This window comes from Notolepis coatsorum (assembly GCF_963971535.1).
Source record: "Notolepis coatsorum genome assembly, chromosome: 2".
NCBI classification, from domain to species: Eukaryota; Metazoa; Chordata; class Actinopteri; order Aulopiformes; family Paralepididae; genus Notolepis; species Notolepis coatsorum.
The window spans coordinates 164,765,621-164,788,433 of NC_140166.1; the positions used below are offsets into that span (position 1 = coordinate 164,765,621).

A 22,813-nucleotide genomic window follows, 5' to 3' on the forward strand; every position below is an offset into this window, starting at 1 on the left:
CTTGGAGTTGATTCCAGTAGCAAACGCAGGCACGGTCTCTCAACTACGCCTTTACGAGATCATCAAGTACGTGAAAGCACATAAGAAGTTCCATATCCATAGAGGTGACCTGAAGAGGTAGTAATAACAAGAAATCCACCTGAATCCTTGTTTTTATTGGGCCTATTATGAGCAATATAAACTTGGGTATATAAATATACCAAATATAAATGTAAAAAACGAAATTGTTGAAATATCATATACAGTATTTGGATATAACAACTCACAAACATTCTTGTCAGTCCACAAAATCAGTCTCCCATTCATTGTCAATGGAGCAGCTCCAGACTTTTGTTGTATTCCAGACAAGTGGGACATGGAAAATTACACAATGGAATGGCCCTTGGAGTCGAAATTCCAGTAGGAAACGGTCTCTCAACTACGACTTTACGAGATCATCATGTCAACATGGCTGCGGACACTGTAAACTCTGCACAACATTGCTGTTAAATTAGGCAAATTTTTTTATCTTACAATTGAAACTCATTAATACCAATGTGGTAATTCAACACAGTTTCTCTGCATATCGATAGTGCTCAGAAACCAGCCACACGATCACCAGCTTCTTGCGGGGGCCTGGGATTATCCCGTAGATTAACTACAAATTTGACAAATTTAAGGTTTTCCCCTAGATATTCCTGCGGACCTGAAGACCTCTACTCAGAACACTCACCTGGGTTATCTCAGTGTCACCTTTACTATATTTCCCAATGCATCACACATTTTTATTTTCCTTTTCCATTTGTTACAATATTTTACTATACATTTAAGTTTGGTAAACTAGGTATACACAGGTATATAATACAGTAGGTAAGTGAAAGCAAATACCAAAAATACAGTGCAAGTATACTCTCAAAATATTACATGTGGGTACTTTTAAACATACTGAAAATATACATTTTTGACTTGGTTACCCAAGTGCAGAAGGGCCTACTTCTCTCCTGTATGAATTTGCTGGTGTCTCTTTAAGTCTCCAGATTGACTGAAACATTTCTCACACTGGTCACAGTGGTAGGGCTTCTCTCTTGTATGAATGCGCTGGTGTCTCTTTAAGTCTCCAGATTTATTGAAACATTTCTCACACTGGTCACAGTGGTAGGGCTTCTCTCCTGTATGAATATGCTGGTATATTTGAAGATGTTCCTTTCTGATTAAGCCCCTTCCACTTTGGTCACAGCAAGGCCTTGACTCATCCATTATCTCTATTTGTTGTTGGGGAGCAATGCAGTGATTGTATCTGGAGAAGAGTTCAGATGTTATATGCTTTGTATTTCTGAAGTTTGTATTTCTGAAGTTCCAAAAAGGCATAGTTTACTGAGACCAGATTCTATTGACATTTGAAGGTTGATAAACAAGTCACCCTGGTCCTACAGTAGGCCCATATTGCAATCTAGGCCAGAGCACACACAGTACCACACAAACTATTAGTAGAGTACCTGATATGTCCATACATGATATAGTTATTAAGGCAATCAGTACAATAAATACAAGGCTGTCATGTATTATGCAGACATCATAAGCTCATAATCAATCCATGCATTTATCCATCATGAAGACATCCATTTATAATTTCCCAGTGAAGCTGTATGGCCTTCCTACCACTAGTCTAGCAGGAAGGGCCCTCAGACTTTTAGGTACCCCTACCCAAGGTAGAACAAAACACAACAATGTTTTATTTTTTTTATCTTCAGGGTATCCCATTAAGGACTGTTGGAGTTCATTCCATGAGCTAGGGGTATCATAGCAAAATGCAGATTTTGTTGTGACTCCCACCTGTCGAGCCTAATCAGGCGCAATTCGGAGCAACTGGGCGCACTCTGAGGCAGAGACACCTGCAGTATAAGAAGCCCGGCGGCCCGTCACTCTGCTTGATCGTACTGATCACTTGTGGTTAGTCAAACTAAAGTATCTTCAAGTCTTAGTATATCTCTCTCTTGTTGGATTCTACCCCGTTTCATTATTTTGTTTTGTGTTTTGTCCTTTTTCTAACCGGTGTTATTTTTCTTCTCTCTCCATCAAGGAACTGAACTCCCTGCCCAGCAATCCCTGTGTCGCTCCCCGCTCTCTCTCACTCAACCGCTCACACCTCTGGATAACCCCCCGCCCTCTGTTAAAACTGGACTGGTTAGTACACGCACACGAAACAACAGCCTTGTCACATTTACATTACTACACCACATGAGTTTTGCACGCTAGACACACGCACCCATACACTGTAATTGTCTCACACACATCTCATCTACATTTACCGTTGGCATCCACGCACTCACCCCCCCCCCCCCATGTAGGCCCTGTTTGAATAGGTATATTTGCTTATTGTTTTCTTTTGTTTATTACATTTAATTATTGTATCCGTCATGGGGTTCTGCCACACTTGACTGCTTTTGTAATATTGTAACAGATTTACCCTGTTCTGAGCAAACTCAAGGGACCTTAAGGACCAGCCAGTCACTAGAACAGTTTCCATTGGTTCCAACATTCCATTCCAATAATGATGTAGTATGGAGGTAGCTTACATCACATACATTTTGTCATTTAGCTGATGCTTTTATCCAAAGTGACTTACAAGTTCTGTATGACAGTATTTACATTTGTAATTCAGTGTATTAACCCTGGTTTTATTATCTAGGTAAAAACTATTATTCTGTCCATCCTTGCCTCTGGCTATATAATTGCTACCCCAACATCCTTCTGGATAGATTCAAGTCTTCCATTTATAATCACCACGCCAACAGAATAGTAGTGCATGCATTTTACACATTGACCACAGGAGGGCACTGCTACCATACTAATAACATAAAGACTAAGGTGACATCCCAGTGGTTGTCTCCAAAAGATGTTTGAGTGAAAGTGTGCTTCCACCAGAGGCTGCCTACTGTACTGTGCATTCTTGGCATTAACACATCTGTAATACAGTGAACCAGTGACCTCTAGGCAAAGGAGCACCTCTCGTTACTGCGTTTAATTTACACATTGTTGTTTTGGTTTGATGTGTGGGTTGAATTTCAGTGGGTATACGGGAGCAATAGAAACCCCACCCGTATACCCACTAAAATTCAACCCGCACATCAAACTAAAACAAAGAAATGTAAAGAGTGCAGTACCAATAGGGGCTCTTTCACCTAGAGGTCGCCGTTTGACCTTTAAATAGATAACTTGCTATAGATAACATTCAGGGGGGCAGGGGAGAGCAAGAACGCAGTCCCCCACTACCAGTAATTATGCAGTCGAGATTCCCACATTTGAGGAATTTGCATAGGTCAGCACAGCCGGAGTGCAATGGCTTTTTTTTAAATGATACATTTATTAATCAAACATTTATTTGGGCGGGGGGGGGGGGGGGCAATACTTATATTCCGCACCTTCCTAAAAGCTCTGGATGTATTATTTAGAAAAGATTACTTCAAATAAAAAACTGTACATACAAATTTATTTGGAATAACAAACCACCACGCATAAAAAGATCCACCGCACAGAGAAACAAAGCAGACGGTGGTATGGCATTTCCAGATTTCCACCACTATTTTAAGGCGTACACCTTAAGACCACTGACAACATGGTTTGATCCCCAAGCATCAGTATCCTGGAGAAATTTAGAAGAAAATATAGTAGCTCCACATAGGCTGAAGGACATAGTATACACCAAATTATCAATTAAGCAATGCGAACGAAAATTTGGCCCCATAATCACTCATGCGATCCGGATATGGCGTGAAACACAAAAAAAATACTCTATCCCACATAAATGGCATAATCATACTCCCTTATTCAATAACAATGCACTCTTGATTGGAAAACAACCTATAAAAAGACATTATTGTTATGTTTGAAGACTCAAGGTGTTCCATTAAAGAAACCAATTGAACACCACAGATACCACAAATTCTTCTATGAAAGAGAGACATCGAGAGGTTTTGTTTCAGATTTTTATCATCAATTACTAACGTCCTCGTATGAAACCCTCCACCTAGACTACGTCTGGAGGAGGGATATACCAGACCTGGAAAGTGATTTTGATTGGCAAGAAGCCTGGGCAAATGTTCGACTCACATCAAGGAACCCGGACCATCAACAAATCAATCTTAACTATATTCACAGGACATACTTGACTCCTATAAGACTGAAAAAAATGGGTCTTATACAAGACTCCAAATGCTCCTTATGTACAAATGGGGACGAGGGGACATTTATGCACATGTACTGGGACTGCCCACCAGTTAAGATATTCTGGAAAGAGGTGACCCAGCAATTATCAAATCTCTTAACTTGGAATATACCTGTACACCCCTCTGTATTACTGCTGAATGATGTTTTTGAGTGTGCAGTACATCCACAGCTAAAGAGATTGGTTTTATCGGGTATCACAGTGGCTAAAAAGCTGATAGCATCACGATGGTTCCAACCGGAAAAAAATTGCCGAAAGGTCTGGATTATTACATATCTCGATGTGATCTATCAAGAAATATCTACAGCAAGAATTTTGGGTCTCAATGAATCCAAAATGACATTGTGGTTAGAAGTGGTGGAGAAAATAAAAGCTAGCATATAATGGTAATGTCTGGTTAGGAGCGAGGGAAAATGGATGGATTATCCAATGGGGGGTCCGGGAGGGGGGGGTACGAGCTAGAGCATATGTGTGTAGGTTTTTAGATAACAGGTATTAAGGGTATATCCTATATAAGACAATTAACTCAAATGTGATTTCATTGGATGTGCACTGTCAACTAATGCTTGTATATCTTATCGTGTGTTGTCATGTTTGTTTATGTGTTTGTTTAAAAAAAATACAAAAAGAAAATACAAAAAAAAAAATCAAAAGAAATCGAACCCTAACTAACCTTACTGTCATGCACTTGTCCTAATAAACTAACCTACACTGTAGCACTCAACACTTTGATGAACATTGTTACTCAGCTGATAGAGTTGTACCCTTCCTGATGACTTGTCGTACAGAACTTGTAAGTCACTTTGGATAAAAGCGTCAGCTAAATGACTAAATGTTACGTGAATGACTACAGTATTCATGAATATATGTGACATTAAGTGTATTTGCACATATACATATGTTAAAACATTGTGCAGGAGTGGTTAGTAGCCAAACATTTCTTGAAGATACCTCCCCCTAAAGCCTTGGGATGGCTACCAGGCAGCTGTCCAATATTTACACTTTTATTATCATTACAAGACAACATGTTGTATTGTTACAGCAATGCATTAAAATCCCCATTACTACGTACATGTGTTCGTTCTCTGGGTACGTTTCCTGAAGTGTGGGTATAGATTGCAAGTAATATGAAATAGTGAATCATGATTTTCACGAGGAATAGTGAACCAGGAAACGATCCTGCTGAGCTGCCCAAACCATTACAGTAGCAACATTGAATGAATTGGATGGAATGCAACAGGGAAGATTAACACGTCTATACTGTAGGCCAGGGGTTCTCAAACTTGTTTATACCACGACCCCATTTTATTTAGGATGTTTTTGGCAACCCCACTAATGTATCGCGTAATTTCTACGTGGAATTAAGGAATATCGTCACAATCTCATCAGTTCTCATCCATTCTCATCCATGATCATTATGTTTTTGTGGTAGTCCTGCTAAGGTATGGACAGACGCAGCATTTAACATTACAGCAAAATACAGTAAGACTGTTGAATTACTAGTGAGGGACGGCACACAGGCGGTAGGGCTTTGGACAATGTGTAGCACCCAATTGATAGTCCAGACTGGGCTCAACCCCAGGAGGTGGATTAAAGGTGAACCTCTGAAGCAGGGAGGTGAAGAAGAGGAAGAGCTCCATTCTGGCCAGCTGCTCCCCAGGACACGCCCTCTTACCTGAACACAGAGGAAGGACAGATGTTGTACATATGCTGCTGACCGTTCAACCAACAGAGCTACTAAAGAACATAACAAGTCTGTATTTACCGACAGAGAATGGCATGAATGCTTCTCTGTTCATGCACTTGCCCTCTTTATCCAGGAAGTGACCAGGGTTAAAAGTGTGTGGTGTCTCCCATTCACTCTCCTCAAACAGAACAGATGTGAGGCTGCCAACCACTATGGTACCCTGGGGGGGGGGGGGGATCATGGACACATGCCAAACTGTCATAAACATGCCAAACTGTCATAAGGATTGTCATTCCAAAAATCTGTACGGATTGGATTGGTAAAGTCCCAGTATGCAAAACAGTACTACAGAAACCAACCTTTGGGATCGTGTATCCTGCCAGCTCAGTGTCTTTCACGGCCATGCGAAACACATTAAGAGGTAGAATATTTCCCATCCTCTGGATCTCATGGATGACTGCGTTTGTGTAGGGCATGTTGTCCCTGTCTGCCATAGAAGCCTGACGTGATGGCCCGACCACCGCATCAATCTCTGCCTGGACCTTTGCTGAGAAATAAATTATAAACAGGTGTATAATTATGGACACTGAAACCTACTTTGTGTGCACTGTGGAGTACATTTCAGCGAGCCTCACTCAGCTTGTACGGACAGGAGCTTGAACGACATGGATTTAAGTTCATTGTAACCAGGGGTGTAAAGTACTTGAGTAATTGTACTTTGTTACATACTTTGTTGAGGGATTTGTACTTTACTCTAGTATTATTAGGTTTGTATACTTGTACTTTTACTCAATTACATTTCAGAGAAAAAAACCATACTTTTTTTTACTCCTTATTTAAAATGCAGACCTACAAAGTACAAATCTCGCAGGTCCAACTATTTGAATTAGTATATTTGTTTCTCTGGCCGAACTCACGTTAACATTATTAATCCTGCGTCCGCACTTTATTTAAAAACAGCCAATCAAATTTCCATCAATGGAAAATGAACCCGCCCATACCCATGCTGATTGGTCCTTGTGCAAGACTAGAAAGTGCAGATCTTTGATTAAACACCTGCTATCAGAAGAATAGACAGTCAGAGTGACAAGCTACAGAAGATGGCCACAAACGATAGTACGAGTGATGAAGAGGACGAAACGAAGCAGAACATTTCATTTCCCCGGAATAAAAAAAAGTTTTTACTTTTACTTTTTAGTACTTAAGTACATGTAAAAGTAGACACTTTTTGACTTTTACTCAAGTGTGTTTTTAGCCAGATACTCTGACTTTTACTTGAGTACGATTTTGAGACGGTACCCATACTTTCACTTAAGTACCATTTCTTGGTACTTTTTACACCCCTGATTGCAACCCACTATAAACATTCAGAAGCATTAAGCACCCTGTATCTCTGGGTACTTCATCATGTAGAGGAGTCCCCAGTGGAGCGTAGTGGACGTGGTCTCTGTTCCAGCCACAAACAGGTCCAGAGTGACGAAACACAGGTTCTCCATGTCGAACCCTGAGTCTGCCACGTCTTCGGACTGAGAATCAAAATAAATGTAAACCTATGTCAACTCACAGCCAACAATACTTAAAGGTGCACACGGTAAGATTTTGGATCATTTGGAACAAGGACCGCGTAGACTCAATCATGTACAATTATGTGGAATAAGTATGAAATGTAATGGTTGACTCTACACAACCCATACAAATTAGAACTGTGTAGACCCAAATACTGAGCATGACGCAAGAGTAAAATGGCCACCGTGTGAACATGGTCAAATAAGTTGTGAGTTATTATATATTATCCCACATAATTGTATGTGGCTGGGCTGAGTATCCACTGCCCTCATTCCTATTTTGAAAATCTTACTGAGTGCTCCTTTAATGCCGTATTTAATAATACACTTGCATGTACATATTTCCACATGATTTGTACCTAGTCTGTGTTAATTTTGTCAACTAAAATGATGACGAAAGATGTTCGTCAACGAAGGTTTTTTTCATGACGACAACGAGACGTGACGTCACGTTACTGAAGACCATGTGACGCTAACGAGACTAAATAGTTTATTAAATATCGTTGACCACAACTGAGGACACAAAAATGTAATTTACAAAAACCAGGACGAAATTTCTCTTCATATGTTGATATTGTTGACTAAAACAAGACGAGACAAAATAATTATAACTTTTCTTAATGCCATCGTCCCGACAGAGCAGTGTGACGGGGAGCTCTGTTATTAGCATTAGCTGAAGAGCTATTTGAAAAGCTAGTTTTAGCTTAACGTTACCTTGGCTAAAGTTGGGACTATTCATAATCCAGCTGCAGACCTGCAAGCAAAGTACAGCAAGTTGGCAAAGGAGTATTCCAAGGTAAATCACTTTTTCACCAGTAACGTTACATTGTTTGTATTTCCATCTAGCTCGCATTAACTAGTGGCTAACCTAGCTCACGCTAATGTGGCTAACTGATCGACCTCTCGCCCACAATTAATGACATGTTACGGACAGCCATACCGGTGACAATGTTTAGCTTTTAGTGCCAAATGATAAGAGTCTGAAGTGGAGTCTCAAAAGAGAATGTTGAATATTTATTGTGCATTAAAAATCACAACAGAGCCTCTGCTACTACTGTAGCTAACCTAAACGGCGCCTTCTGGAAGCAAGTGCAACAACGTATAATGTCCGTGTAGAACCAATGTGCCAACAACCTTTCCGTGGGTGAAGCATAGTTGAGCATAGTTGTCATTTAATGATACTAATACTAATCTATACAATCACTTGTTGGTGAATAAATACCATTACTTTCTAGTTATTAAAAAAAAACAGTATATATAAAACAGTAGCTGTAAAAAAGAAAAGAAAAAAAAAGTTTTATAATTTATACAATATAAAACATTTTAGTACATTAACTAAAAATAGACAAAAATGTCATCCGTTTTCGTCGACTAAATCTAGAAAAAAAAAGACAAATTGAGACAAAAACGGACTAAGACTAAAATGCTCAGACATTTAGTTGACTACTGACTAAACAAAAAATGTATGAAGATGACTAAATATGATGAAAACGAAAAAGGAGCACTTGACACATGACTAAAACTAAAATGAAAATAGCTGCCAAAATTAACACTGGTCTGTAACAAAGAGTTGTACTATAACCTTTCCCATCTCGTTCAGGAAACAGTCAATGAAGTCCCTTGGAGATGAGGGGTCATAGTCCTCGTTGTGCTGGTTGATCTTGCTTCTCACAAAGGAGATAACAGTGGCCCAGTGAGAGAAGATCTTTTTGTGTGGACCGGGAATGCGTCTCATAACCCAGGGGAACAAGTTGTACATCTGTGTAAATAAACATGAGATGGGATGAGTGTCGTGAGTTTAGATGGTCTTTGACTTAATATATATTCATCACAAGACCAAAGCAGCATCTTAACTCTTTCACGACCATACCCGAGTATAGTCGGGTTATCTCGCTAACGGTTGAGCGCCAGAAACCTGAGTATACTCGGGTTTTGATCCTTTGATCTTTTCCTTTCCTTTGAATTGCAATGACGATCGAATATCACCAGGTGGCAGTATCACCTACCTTTTGAACTCTGATAGAAAGGTAACAGGAGAGGCAATGAATGAATTGGACTATCAACACTTGCTCTGAGGGGGAGGAGCTCCTGCAAAGCAATCGCTAGCAGATCTGCTCGCCTCAAAACCTAGTGTCCCGTAAACTCGTGTAATTACATATAAACGTGTAATCGCGATAGCCAATGGGATCATTGGAATTATTCTTTTTGGAGTACATCCTGGCTAAGGTAAGGACCCCCTATGTATATTCTACTGAACATGAAACATGTTTCTGTAACGATCACAGTGGATTACTTTACCGGACATAAACCAAGCTTTTTCTAACGATCGGATTTTGTGAAGGTACAAATACTCCCAAATCATAGGTATATAACATGTACATATTATGTACATGTTATATACCTATGATTTGGGAGTATTTGGGGTTTCAGGGAATCAACCAGAAGGATTCGGGCTTATTGCATATAATGCGTCCTATCTCGCGATCTATGGAAAAAGACTGGATTATTCCGGAAATGGGGCGCTGTTTAGCGTGTAACAAACTACAGTGTGTAGAAATTTGCTGATTGTTGTTTTTGTATAGCACTTTTCATACAGAAATTGCAGTTATATTATCATACTGTCATCGCGTCTCGCTCTTGCCTTTATGAGATAACTCTTATCTCCTAGCACCTACTGTGCTCATGAACAAACAATTTGCACCCATGCACGTGACCATAGACTCCTGCGCAATAGAGCATGCGGAGCGGGTGCTCTACGACTATTGAACATGGGGGGGCAAACGCTGGTTTTGCTCCCCCACTTTTTGATCATATGAAAAATATGATATACCCCCCCCCCCCCATATATAAATCTAACCATAACTAAGTAATTTCAATCAAATTAATAATACGCAATGACACTTAATAGCAAGTTTTTAAGTTTCCAAAGATTGTGTGACCCCCCACTTTAATGGTTTGATCCAGTGCCCACGGGCCACGGTTCGTCGGCATGACGTATACGACATGTTGGGGGAGGCGGCTTTTTCGAAAGCCCTTGAAAAATTCAGGCTGGATATTGGATAACATTGTGACTGGATTATTCTTCGGCGTTTACATCAAAATGGAGCAAATCATCATGTAAGTCGAACACTGTGACTGTATACTAAATGCGCAAACAGATTGAAACTGAATATTTCTCGTATGGTGAGCCTCGGCGCTGCTGCGCTGCACCGAGTGAATCCAGAGATACGGGATGGTGCGCAGGCGCTGTGATCACCCAACGGCGGAAATAATGCCGCTTTGAGCAGTTTATAAAAAAATATAAAAAATATTTATTAGCAACGCCGAGCTTTCAAACCATCCCGTATCTCTGTGCGAACCCCTCGTGCAACTGTGAGCACCTTTGTAATGTCTCTGTGATACTTGTATAACGAACGGTTCGGCCAGAACCAGTCCTTCATGGTAAATCTAGGTTGGTTTCCCATTGAGTAGTAAGTGACTGTGGATTCACTCGGTGCAGCACAGTCACGAAAGGGGTTAACATGGAGTGGACCCTGATGTAAACAAGACAAACGTCTTTCTCTGGTCTGCATCGCCTTAACAATTGTGTGTATTGAGCCGTACTGTATTGTACCCATTCTGCAATCTGTTAAATAAAGTGTTCATTCATTCATTCAGCCGCCGCGCTCACTGGGGCTATTGATAGCGTCAATTAGTTGTTGTTGTTGTTGTTGTTGGTACTGCGCTGCGGATGTGAACGGGGCCGGAGGGGCTTTGGGAGGATGGGAAAGTTATTATTATTATAATAGTAATTGGCTATCATACGTGCCTAGCTAGCGTTAGCTAAAAGAGCCCTCGCAGTGAAGTTATTATTATTATAGCTATCATACTGCAATATAAACTGAGTTTTATAGTGAAAAGAGCAGCTTTATTTTGGTCAAGATTGAAGGCTCTATATTGCAGGAAATTGCACATACAGGTGTTCATTAAATGTTAAAAAATCTGCCCCCACTTTCAACTATAACTAGGCGGCCATGCACGTGACCAGGCCACGCCCCAGCGTCCTCCTATAAGACGCCGGACATGGTCACACTCTACCTTCCTCTTTTTTTGTTTCCAACATGGACGCTGCAGTACACTCCATGAACTAGTTGTTATGAAATGCAGAGAGAAATTACATAATGTTGGGTTTTCGCCGGAGATTCACCAGCCCCTGGAATCTTCTCGGCACATCCTAACAGCGCATCGGGCCTGTCCTGGGGTTTCCTCGTCTTGTGACAGCGGATCGAGGGACTTAGCGCGGCGGCTAGCTGTCGGGCTAGGTCGCACACAGGTAGGGCCTGCGCTGCCAGGCATTAATGCTAGCATTTGTGATACTGCTCGTTGTCCTGTGAGACAGCCGAGTCGTGTATTGGCGCGAGGGGCAGGATATTTGGGAAAACATAATCGTCATGACTCTGTTTTGGGTGTTTTCCCAGCTATCCTAGTGCGCGCGGCTAATGCTAATGCTACAATGCTGGGTCTGCGTTCTTGTTCCCTGCCGAGGGCTGTCTTTACTAAAAGGTCTTCCCTCCTCTTAACCATTCATGCTGATGGTCAATCAGTGTCTAATGTTGGGAGTTTTGACGGGGGCTTGTTTACCATTTTCATGGGTGGATGGGCTGAGGCCTAGGGGTGGTGTGATTTTTGTGAATCTATGAAATGTGTGCGGAACTGGTGTTTTTCTCTGGTCTGCATCCCCTTAACATTTGTGTGTATGGGCTAGCCCATTCTGCAGTGTGTTAGTGGAGTTTTCGTTAATTTATTCATTTACCCCTTCATGGGTGCACACCACAGTGGAGGTTGCTGCATGCCTACTAGTGAGGCAGTGCTTCACTAGTAGTAGTCTTTTGTCTGCAGCCACCACTGGTGCTCCGTGCTTGTGAAGCAGGTGGCATCAGGCCTTTGCCTCTGACATGGTGGAACGGTGTCCCGCCCGGCCGACGCCATGAGGCGAGTCAGCCCGGCAGGTGGCTGGTGGGCTGTTAAAGCCTATACCGCCACGGTATAGAATTAGCATCGACTAGCAACATTGTTCGAATTGCTGTTTTTTCTGTCAAAAATGGTGTCGGTGGTGGGGCCTTAGGGCCAGCCGACGTCGAAACATCGCGCAAGGTTTTGAGGTTATTCGCTTTTGACCTAGCCGCAAGCTATAACCGCAGGGAGGGCTAGGATGCTGTCAACGATTGTTTACAGACATCTTGGTTGGATCAGTCTCCCCTTGAGGAGGAGAGACGTTTTTTCCCTCCTCAGGGCTCCCTTCTCCGCAGAGGGACTTTGGTCTTTCCGCAGGAGCGCGGGCGGTATTTGACCTAGGCCCCACACCGCCTCACACCGCGCAGCCAGAGGTGAGGGCGCGGCCTGGCCAGCGGCTGTGGCGAGGCCCTCAACCAGCGGCCCTGTTTCCCCCGCCTGAGGTACCCTGGACACAAAGAAAACAGGTGATCGCAAGGCCGACAGGCCGAGGGATCGGCTACATTAGATGAGCACGCCCTAAAAAAACGTCGCCATCTAGCTGTGTCTAGCTCGCTCTCCGGTCACTCCCCCCCCCCCAACACCAGCAGGATAAGGGCTCTGATTTGTTTCCTTTGGCTGCGGGCCGCGTGCCTTCAATGAAGCGCAAGCGGCCCCACGTTTCGCTTATCATGGGGACAGGGGCTGACACCCAGTTGCTGGCTAGGCCTGGGTCTGTCCGTGAGAATGTTGTGCTGTCAAGCGGCTCCCACGCCACACGTTCTGCGTCTGTGTTTGGTGAGCCTGGTGTTGTGTCTGTCAACAACAAAGCCCTTGGGGTCGCAGCGTGAGTTCCCCCAGCCCCGCCCTCGCCAGGCCGGGTATCACGTTAGTGCCTCCCACGGCCGGAAGACCGGCGGTGGTCAGGCAGGCGCGCGTGATTTGGGTGGTAGTAATATCACTGCAGGGCTACGGTGTGTAGGAACCCACCCTATCAGGCAGTGTGACGACCTCACGCCTTGCATGTCCAGCTGTAGAACAGTTCCTCAGCAATCCATGCCGGGGAGGTGTTCAGTGGGGGAGCTTTTGTCACCCAGTGTGATGTCAGTTTCCCCCGTATCAAACCGACCCTTTGGGTCAACAGCAGTGACAGCTCTGGCCGACGAGATCCAATCTCTGTGGGCGAAGCAAGCCATCGTCGTGGTCCCAAAGGAGGACGCGATGCGTGGCGTTTCCTCCCGGTATTCTCTGGTGCCCGAGAAATCGGGGGTGGGGGGTGTCAGACCCCTACTGGACCTGTCCCATGGAAGGTTCAGAATGTTGACCGTCTCCCAACTGTTAGACGCTGTCAGGTGGGGGCCTGGTTCTCCTCCATAGACCTGTAGGATGCGTATTCGCATCCCGATCTTCCATCCTAGGGCTTACCTACGCTTCCTTTGCAGGGCTTAGCGTACGAGTACCAGAGGCTGCCGTTCGGCTACTCTCTGGCTCCCCGCATCTTCACCAAGTGCGTGAAGACAGCGCTGGGGCCTCTGCGTCCTCGGGGGTTACGAATTGTATTCTGCCCTGGACGACGTTCTGGTCCTTGGCCGGTCAGGGTAGATCGCCAGGTCTCATACCAGGCAGGTGGTGTCTCACCAGCCTTGGTTTAGCTGTAGACTGGAAGTAGAGTTCTCCTCTTCCCAGTCAACGGGTAGAGTACTTGGGCTTTTTCTAAGCTCAAGGTCTATATGGGCATCCCTCTCGGAGCGGCGGCGAGTGGTTGGTTCTCGGCGCGCTCTGGAGGTTCCGTCCTAGGGCGGTTACGGCGCTGTCCGTGATGCGCCTGCTGCTGGGGTCCCTCTTGGCCTCCTCTTCATGAGGAGGATACAGAGGTGGTTTTTTCCAGTATGGAAATGGACCCGGTGTGAGGCATGTGGAAGCGGCTGAAGGTTCCTATGTCAGTACTGGGGAGGGTCTGGTGCCCTCACCTGCGGGGTCCCTGTGGGCAGCAGGCTGTCACACGTCACAGTCTTCACCGACGCCTCCCTCATGGGATGGGGGGACGTGTCGGGCCAACGCAGTAGGGGGCAGCTGGCGAGACCATGCTGCCCGGTCTGCGCTACATTCAATGTGTTGGAATTGAAGGCAGTCCTTCTGGTCCTCAAACAGCTCGACCACCTTGTGGTGGGAAAGCATGTTTTGGTCAGGATGGACACCACGACGTCAGCGTTGTATATTGTCAGACAGGGAGGAGTGCGCTCCCCCCGTTCTCCATCTGCTCTGCCTGAGGGCTCTCCACATCCCCGGCAGGGAGAATGTGGGTGCAGGTGTGCTGTCGCGGGGCGGTCCTCACCCTGACGAGTGGGGACTACGTCCAGACATAATCGGGCAGGTCTGGGACCGATTCCGTGGCCGTCCGGGATTCTGTACGCATTCCCCCCTTACACCTGATAGCTCAGCTGTTGGGGCGGGTACGTCGGGAGCGCGGGACTTGGTCCTGGTCGGGCCCGGCCGGGGCTCAACTGTGTGGTCCCCGGCCCTGATTCAACTCTTGGTGGCTCCGCCGTGGCCTGTTCCGTGGTCACCGCGGGCCCTCTCTCAGGCACGCGGAACTCTGTTCTGCCTCCTGTTCTGGGGCAGCCTCTAGGCTTGGCTGCTGACAGTGTGAATCTGGTGGGGATGCGTCTTGACTATTCTGTGGTTAACGCTATCCGGTACGCGCACGCTCCGTCCTCTACCACGGCTTACACTGGGGAGTGGCGTATGGTTGAGTGTGGGGGCGGAACATTGTTCAGCCACCCTCTCGTGGAACATTCCTGCTTGGCGCTCGCCGTCTCAAGCCTGTGGAACGTTTTCTGTCTCCGAGTGGGACCTCCAACTGGTCCTGGGCCGGTTGTCGGAGGCCCCGTTTGAGCCTCTTGAGCAGGCGCCATTGGATCTGCTGTCTTTGAAGACCGCGTTATTTTTGGCCATCACCTCCGCTAAACGCGTGGGTGAGCCGTGTGCTCTCTCAGTGCGGCCTGAGTGCCTGTCTATTTGGCCGATAGCGGTGCGACTCTGAGGCCTAATCCAGTCTTCGTGCCAAAGAATATCCGGAGCTCTTTCGCTCCAGGGATATTGTGGTTCAGGCATTTGTCCGCCTCCTCTAGTGAGTTGGAGGCGGGCCTTCACCTGTCGTGTCCTGTCTGTGCACTGGGGGTTTACCTCAGGCCTCGGGCTCTCAGGGGATTCCGTTCAACTGTTTGTTTGTTACGGTGGCCCAAAAAGCGGGTGAGGCGCTGTCCAAGCAGCACCTGTCACATTGGTTGTCCGGGGGCGTTGCCCTTTGCTGCACGTTGGCTGGACAGGTCCCCCCTCGGGCTGCTGCCCTGTTAGGGGAGGCCTCGGTGGAGGACATCTGTGCTGCGGCGTCCTGGTTCTCCCCGGGTCCCTTCGTTAAGTTTTACCTCGTCGACATGACTGGGGGTTCTGTCTCTGGTTCCCCCTTTTTCGCACTTTGGTGGAGTTGATTGCCTCCCCCCCTTCGTTAGGACGGGCGGGTGCACGGGACTCCCCTCCTCCCTGGTTGGGGCTTACGGGCCCCATATCTCATAATGGCGAAGAGCGAGACGCGATTGGCCAGTATGATACGAAAGGTTATACTATAACCTAGTTATATGAATACTGGCTGAGCGTCTCGCTCTTGATGCCCTGAGGTCCCTTGGTTGGGTTTTCAGTGTTGGAAACTTTTTTCTGACGAAGGTAGAGTGTGACCATATCCGGCGTCATATAGTAGACCGCGGGGCGTGGCCTGGTCACGTGCATGTGAGTGCAATTGTTTGTTTGTGAGCACAGTAGGTGCTAGGAGATAAGCGATATCTCATAATGGCGAAGAGCGAGACGCTCAGCCAGTATTCATATAACTAGGTTATAGGATAACCTTTCGTTTTGATGATTGATTTGACTTCTATGGACCTTTTATAAAAGATTTAGCCCCTGTGTCCCTCCCAAAAATCCCGGCATTTTTTGTCAGAGGGCCAAATCCAAAATACCTGCTGGCGCCATCTTGAAAAATGTACTTTTGAACCAGAGCACATAGAATCATGTATGAATACACTTTTTTTGTGTAAATCAACCATGAGGATTCCGATGTGTGAGGTTCTAGGCATAATAATGCTGCTTTTTTGTGAGGTAATGAGTAGATTAGTAGATGAATAGATACACTAGGTAAAATAAATTGAAATAGGAATTTAAAAATATCAGAATGACCTGGACCAAAGCAAACAATGTTATCTTACCGTAGCCCACATTCCGCCTTCCAGAATAATAGCTTCATTGATGATCTTCAGAAGAGTCTGGAACTGGACGTCGCTGTACTCAAATCGGTGGCCGAAAACAAGGCAGCAGATCACGTTTGAGACAGCATTGTTTAGGAGGATCTGGGGGTTGAAAGGTTTCCCTGGAGACCAAAGCCAGATAGAGTCAACATGACAATCCTCTCAACTCAAGTCATTTTAAGTTTTGAAAATGTTGAAAAAACTGTCATAATCATTGCAGCTTTAAAACAAGTGGATGTTGGGCGGCTACGTGGCGTAGTGGGCAAGGCGCTCGCCACGACATCTGGAGACGCTGGGCTCGCCTGTTCGAGCCCAGCGCTCCACATTTGCTTTCAGTTTAGCTGGTCGTCCACAGTAATACACATTGGCCGTATTACGGGGAGGGAAACTGAAGGGTGGGGATCGGGCGTTGTGGACAGCGACTCCTACAGGTCGGTTGGTGCGCCTGCGCAGTAGAATCAGGAAGTGTCGGGGGCAGCGTGAGCCTCCCACGCGATACTCCTCGACACTGAGAGATCGAGCTGCGCAGGTGAAAAGATGCGACTGCTGTTACCTCAAGTACCGGAGGGGACTTGTGCTATGTATGACTTAGTCCACATTGCAGCCGGCTTGTGGGAGGCAAGAAACAGCGTTCGTGACAGGGGAGGGTTGAATTGGATGATACGAAATTGGGATGGGAGAAAATATAGAAAATGGGAGAAAAAGTGGATAAAAAAAAAAACAAGTGGATGTTATACACATGCTGTAAAATGTTTGTATACATTTTCATTGTTATTAAAAGAAACTGAGGCATACATGTCCCACTGATGAATAATCTGTGCACTTCTTGTGGGGTCTGTTTGTGCCCTGATCAGGTGTACCCCAGTGTGATGTGTTATGTCTAGCTGTAGTTCCCTGTCCTGGTCTTGTAGTCCTTGTCGTTTCCCTCCAAGGTGTACCCATTTGTAATCAACCCAGGTGTGTCTCGTCTTGTCATTCCCTCATGTATAACTGTTCTGTCTTCCCCTGTGTCTGATGCTGATCCTGTTTGTACAGCTTTGTTTGTCATTATTTTATGTTACCCTTTGATCACAAAAACCATGGTAAATATTAATTAAATATCTTCTGTTGGTTACTTTGGCTACTGTCTCCTTATTATGTTACATTGACCAGACAACAAGCATTCCTTCAGTCAATGGTAACGTAATAACTTTCATCCCACTGTATTGTTATTTTTATTCTAATTAGTATAATCAACCACATCATACACAATTGTACAGCCCTGTCCTATTTTATTTAATAATTCTATTCTATTGTACGTTGATTTTAATTGAGGTTCTATTTTATTTTATTCTACCTCAACCCTTTCACTGCCACACTACCAAATGGTTTAACCCTTTCACTGTGACGACATGGAAGGTTAACCCTTTCACTGCCACGTGGCAAAGGGTTAACCCGTTCACTACCACACTACATAAAACCGTCTGTAGTGTGATAGTAAAGGGTTAACCTGCTGTAGTGTGGCAGTGAAAGGGTTAATTGTCTGTCCGTTAATGTTGCACCAAAGGACCAAATCAAATTCCTTATGTGTAAATTACTTGGCAATAAAGACCATTCTGATCCTTGTGTAATTAAAGGTGCAATAGATAAACATTTTGTATGTAGAGTAATCATTTAAAAATAATAATCCCCCCGCAAAATAATTATTGATTCATGAATTTATAATTTTTAATGTTTTTGTGGGTCCAAAATTAACGTTGTTTACATGTTGCAGCCATGTATCCCCTCCCTATTCCCCATTTCCCCACATGGAATAAACCTGATTGATAAATGACATGCTGGTGCTAGTCTAGTCCAACATCTAGTGGCTGGATGGTGCATCTACAGCACCTTGCATAAAATGCTTATTAAATGACCTCATATAATCTACCCATTCACAGAAGTGTACCTTTTACCTTGCTGATTGCTTCATTCAAAGTGATACAATAGGCCACTCTCTTGCCATGCCCCTTTTTAGCCAATTGGCATTTGGCTTGATTATACACACACAGGGGCACAGAACATGTGTACACTCACACATGCACTCATATAACACAAACACACACACCCTTGACCTCCATGCCCAATTTCAGCCTCCTAGGGCAAAACCCTGTGGCTGCTAGAATCTGTTTGTTGAACTAATGAGGGGTTTAGTAACAGCACATGATTGCTGAGAACTAATCACCGTATTAAGGCAATAGATGCAGTCTGAGCCAAACGGAGCACAAAGTAGGCTACCTGCATCTGCCTGTCTGGTAGTCGGAAGGTTCCCGGTTTGATTAACACTCCAGCGTGTCAAAGTGTCCTTGAACAAGACACTTAACCCCTAATTGCTCCCGATGAGCAGGTTGGCACCTTGCATGGTTGCCTCCACCATCGATGTGTGAGTGAATGTGAGGAACAAAATGGTAAAGCACTTTGGATAAAAGCAGTTATATAAATGCACCATTTACCATTTACAACCGAATGAGAAAGTTACAGCTTATTTATTTTGTCCCACTGGTGGAAGAATATAGATGTAATTAATAGGCCTGATGTTATACCCTGAGAAATATACCCAGTTTAGTTTTTTAAATGGCCTCATACGATCTAGCCATTCACAGAAGTGTACCTTTCTCATCCCTGATTGCTTCATTAAAAATGGCACACTCAGTCAGGATGGACGGCTCCAGGCTCTTTTTACCCATTCCAAAGTTTCTTAGCGTGGACAGAGCGAACCTCCTCTGTATCTTCCACGTCTTTCCTTTTGAGAAAATCAGACCTATAGGATAAAGAATTAGGTTTATTTTTCAGTACCTTTCAGACACACACCTGATGAAGACAGGTTCAGGTTGAATGAAACCTTGTGCAAAATATAGCAAAATATACAGCGTGAGGAGATCCTTCTTTGATCCATCAAACCCTGGTTACAAATATAATACATACTGGAGATATTGTAAACAAGAACCATGAAGAAATACCTTTATTTCCCATAACATCATGAAATACGGGCACCTCTGGTCGTTCAGCAAAATTGGCTCCATTTTGAACCAAGGCCTCTTTCACCAACTTATGTCCACTGATAATAATCCATTTTGTCCCAATTTGAATGCTGAAAATGTTTCCATATTTCTTAGCAAACTGTAGGAAAAATTGTATTCAATAGCAAAATTAAATACATATAAATGTAAATGTTTCCTGTGGTCTCCTTGACTGTCACACTGAAATACAAAAATATACTGCTACTTAGAAATCAGACTAAGACAAACCTCCAACTCCTAATAGGGCATTGAACCCTAGAACCTGGGCTTACGTGACCTCAGCTCCCATGGGTTTGGAATGGCCTGTCAAAGTAACTCAGGCTATAGCCAAAGCAATGTCCTCTTTTAAAGTGCCAATCTCGAAGATCACCATTTAACCTGTTTACTACCACACTATAGAAGGTTAACATTTCATTACCACACTACAGACGGTTAACGTAGTGTGGTAGTGAAAGGGTTAACCTTCTATATTGTCGCAGTGAAAGGGTTAACCATTTGGTAGTGTGGGAGTGAAAGGGTTAAGTCACTATTTATCGCCCCCTGGAGGTGAGACAATGGTGAATGAGCCTCTGGCCCCCTGAGGAAATCACTTGCCTATGCAGCATTATTATGAACTGAGTGTCATTCCCAGGAAAAGATCTCGCTTAAAATATGTAAATAAGGTACTAATCGACCACAGGGAAAAAGGTTCATAATGTATGTTCTGTCATAGCCATACGTTATATATTTACTTATTGCATCTATCAAAAATTTAGAATGTGTACGCATTACAAATAAGAACATATATTACATAATCATAGTAGTATTGCTGTCTGTGCATCAGGGTAATTGATCGTGACCACAATGATTGTTGGTTGGGCTCCAGTTTGTTTTGAACTTTTGCATATACAAAACCTCCTTATTTACACATAAATATATTACATAATGTACAATACATTATGTATTTTTGTTTACGTTTTCTGATGAGACTGTGAAACACAGCTCTTCAAGAATGGCACTTTAAATCTCTTCTCGAAACACACTTGTACACGAGAGCCCTTTTATAATATTTAGTTTCCTGTTTCATCCCCTGTTCTAACGTTTATACGATTCCTTTATGTGACCTTTATTCACACTCAAGCTTTTCATTCAAACCTTATCACAGTTCATTATTAGTCTTGTCAAGCACTTCATTCATTCGTTTGAAAAGTGCTATACAGATACATTTGGTTAAAGTTAAGTACCTTAGCAAATGTGAGATGGGTTTCAGAAGGCTTGAAGTGATGAAGACCCCCAATGACTGGCAGGGACCAGGGTCCCGGAGGGAAGTTTTCGGGAGCTTTGTTTCTCAGATATTCAGCAAGCAACAGGAATATGCATAAAAACACCAGAATGCTCTGAACGTCTATCCATTCTGCCATACAATTGAGAGACATATCCATCTTGGCTTATAGTTGAAGTATCCACGAATGAAGAATCTGGAAACAATCAAACCACTTGTTTGCTTTTCGATCCAATCTTATTACATAACTCACCATAACTCACTATTTGCATGGCCACGGCTGCCAACGTGAATGGGTGTGTACAGGGTTCATTCGGTTCCACTTTATGCCCCTGTTCTGTGCCAGTGTGTGTGTGTGTTTGTTTGTGTTATATGAGTGCGTGTGTGAGTGTAGTGTGTACACATGTATCGGTATTGTTACAGACAAGCTGTAGGACTCCCTAGAAACGTGTTATCTTGTGTACTGCGCCATGCACTGTCGAGTGGGAGTTTAAAGGAACATATTTTCAATGTTTTAGCAAATTTTGATTTAAATTGTATAATTCCCATTTTAAAATGTTTTACCATGGTATGTTTGGTATCCTTTTTTTCAGCACAGCCTCACATATATGACCTGACAGTTAGTTTTCATATTGTATAATACTGTATATACTGTATACTGCATAATGTACAACACAAAACACAAAATCGGATTGAGAAAATTTGTTATTTTTACTATGAACCAATGCAAACATATTCAATCAAGCATATACAACTGTGGAAATGCACCCTAGGTAGCATATTTACATAAACAAAAGAGAACGGAACAGAATGCAATTTACAAATTATTATTTTCTCCATACAAAGGTAATAAACACAGACGAAAATTTGATTCTCAATCACCAGCATGCCTTTTTTTTTTTTTTTTACAAAAAGTCAGTAAAAGTAAGTTTTTTACAGAAAAAGTAAAAAAAATAAGTTTTACAGTAAAAAAGTAAGTAAAGTGGGATATTCAATATACATATATACAGTACACATATGACTAGAGTGCAGTCATATAGAGTGCAGGATGCCTGAGGTGTATCCAAAATAAATATATACACTACACTCATGTGTACAAACCCAACAAGTACAGTAAGAGTGTGACTGACTAAACATAAGCAATAAATCTCCAAAATAAGTGCCTTTACCTTGTGTTGTTGTCATCTACAAAAGATGAAGATTCTTCTACTTCTACTACTACTATTACTATTACTACTGCTACTACTACTACTGTTATAAGTCGAACTACTAAAGCTAAAGTTTTGCTGGCTGGAAAAACGTGTGTTCTGCAGAAATGATCTTGTAAACAACGGATCGCTCACTTACATCCTTCTTCTAATGTTCTTTTCTGGCAGTCAACTTCCGCCTCCTTCAGCACTTCCTCTCACTTTTTTCGGCTTGATTCTAGCACAACAAATGGCCAAGATATTGATACAAATGTAACGCCTGTCAAATTAAATCTGGCACATTTTACGCATGCGTAAAGGTTTATTTAGCATCGAATTGAAGCATCGAATTGAAATGATCCTGGTTCAGTTACTTATTGTTTTATCAACACCAAATAAAAAGTAGCGTGTAGTTTCAAGGCCACGTCATAATGCTACGTCGAAAAAAACCCGGAAATAGACTACATTTCACAGGCAGATCACTATTGGGCAGATCACAGGCCACTTCAAACAACGACGTCATTCTATCGCGCCGGCGATATCAGAGTCGTCTAAGTAGTGATGGCGAGATGAAGCTTCATGAAGCATTGAGGCTTTCCATC

At 43.6% G+C, this 22,813-nt stretch overlaps 1 protein-coding gene across 1 annotated transcript; it reads right to left on the minus strand.

Annotated features, from left to right (window-relative positions):
* Positions 1 to 4,355: 4,355 nt before the first annotated feature.
* On the minus strand, positions 4,356 to 22,277 carry LOC311222672 (cytochrome P450 2J4-like). Its single transcript, XM_084307268.1, has 10 exons — positions 22,194 to 22,277; positions 20,987 to 21,220; positions 19,704 to 19,863; positions 19,355 to 19,504; positions 16,687 to 16,847; positions 9,039 to 9,215; positions 7,276 to 7,417; positions 6,251 to 6,438; positions 5,970 to 6,111; positions 4,356 to 5,879 (listed from the first exon to the last, which is right to left on the minus strand). The coding sequence occupies exons 2-10, from the start codon at positions 21,182 to 21,184 to the stop codon at positions 5,704 to 5,706; spliced, it is 1,494 nt and encodes a 497-aa protein (XP_084163394.1). The 5' UTR covers positions 21,185 to 21,220; positions 22,194 to 22,277; the 3' UTR covers positions 4,356 to 5,703.
* Between the last annotated feature and the right edge of the window lie 536 nt (positions 22,278 to 22,813).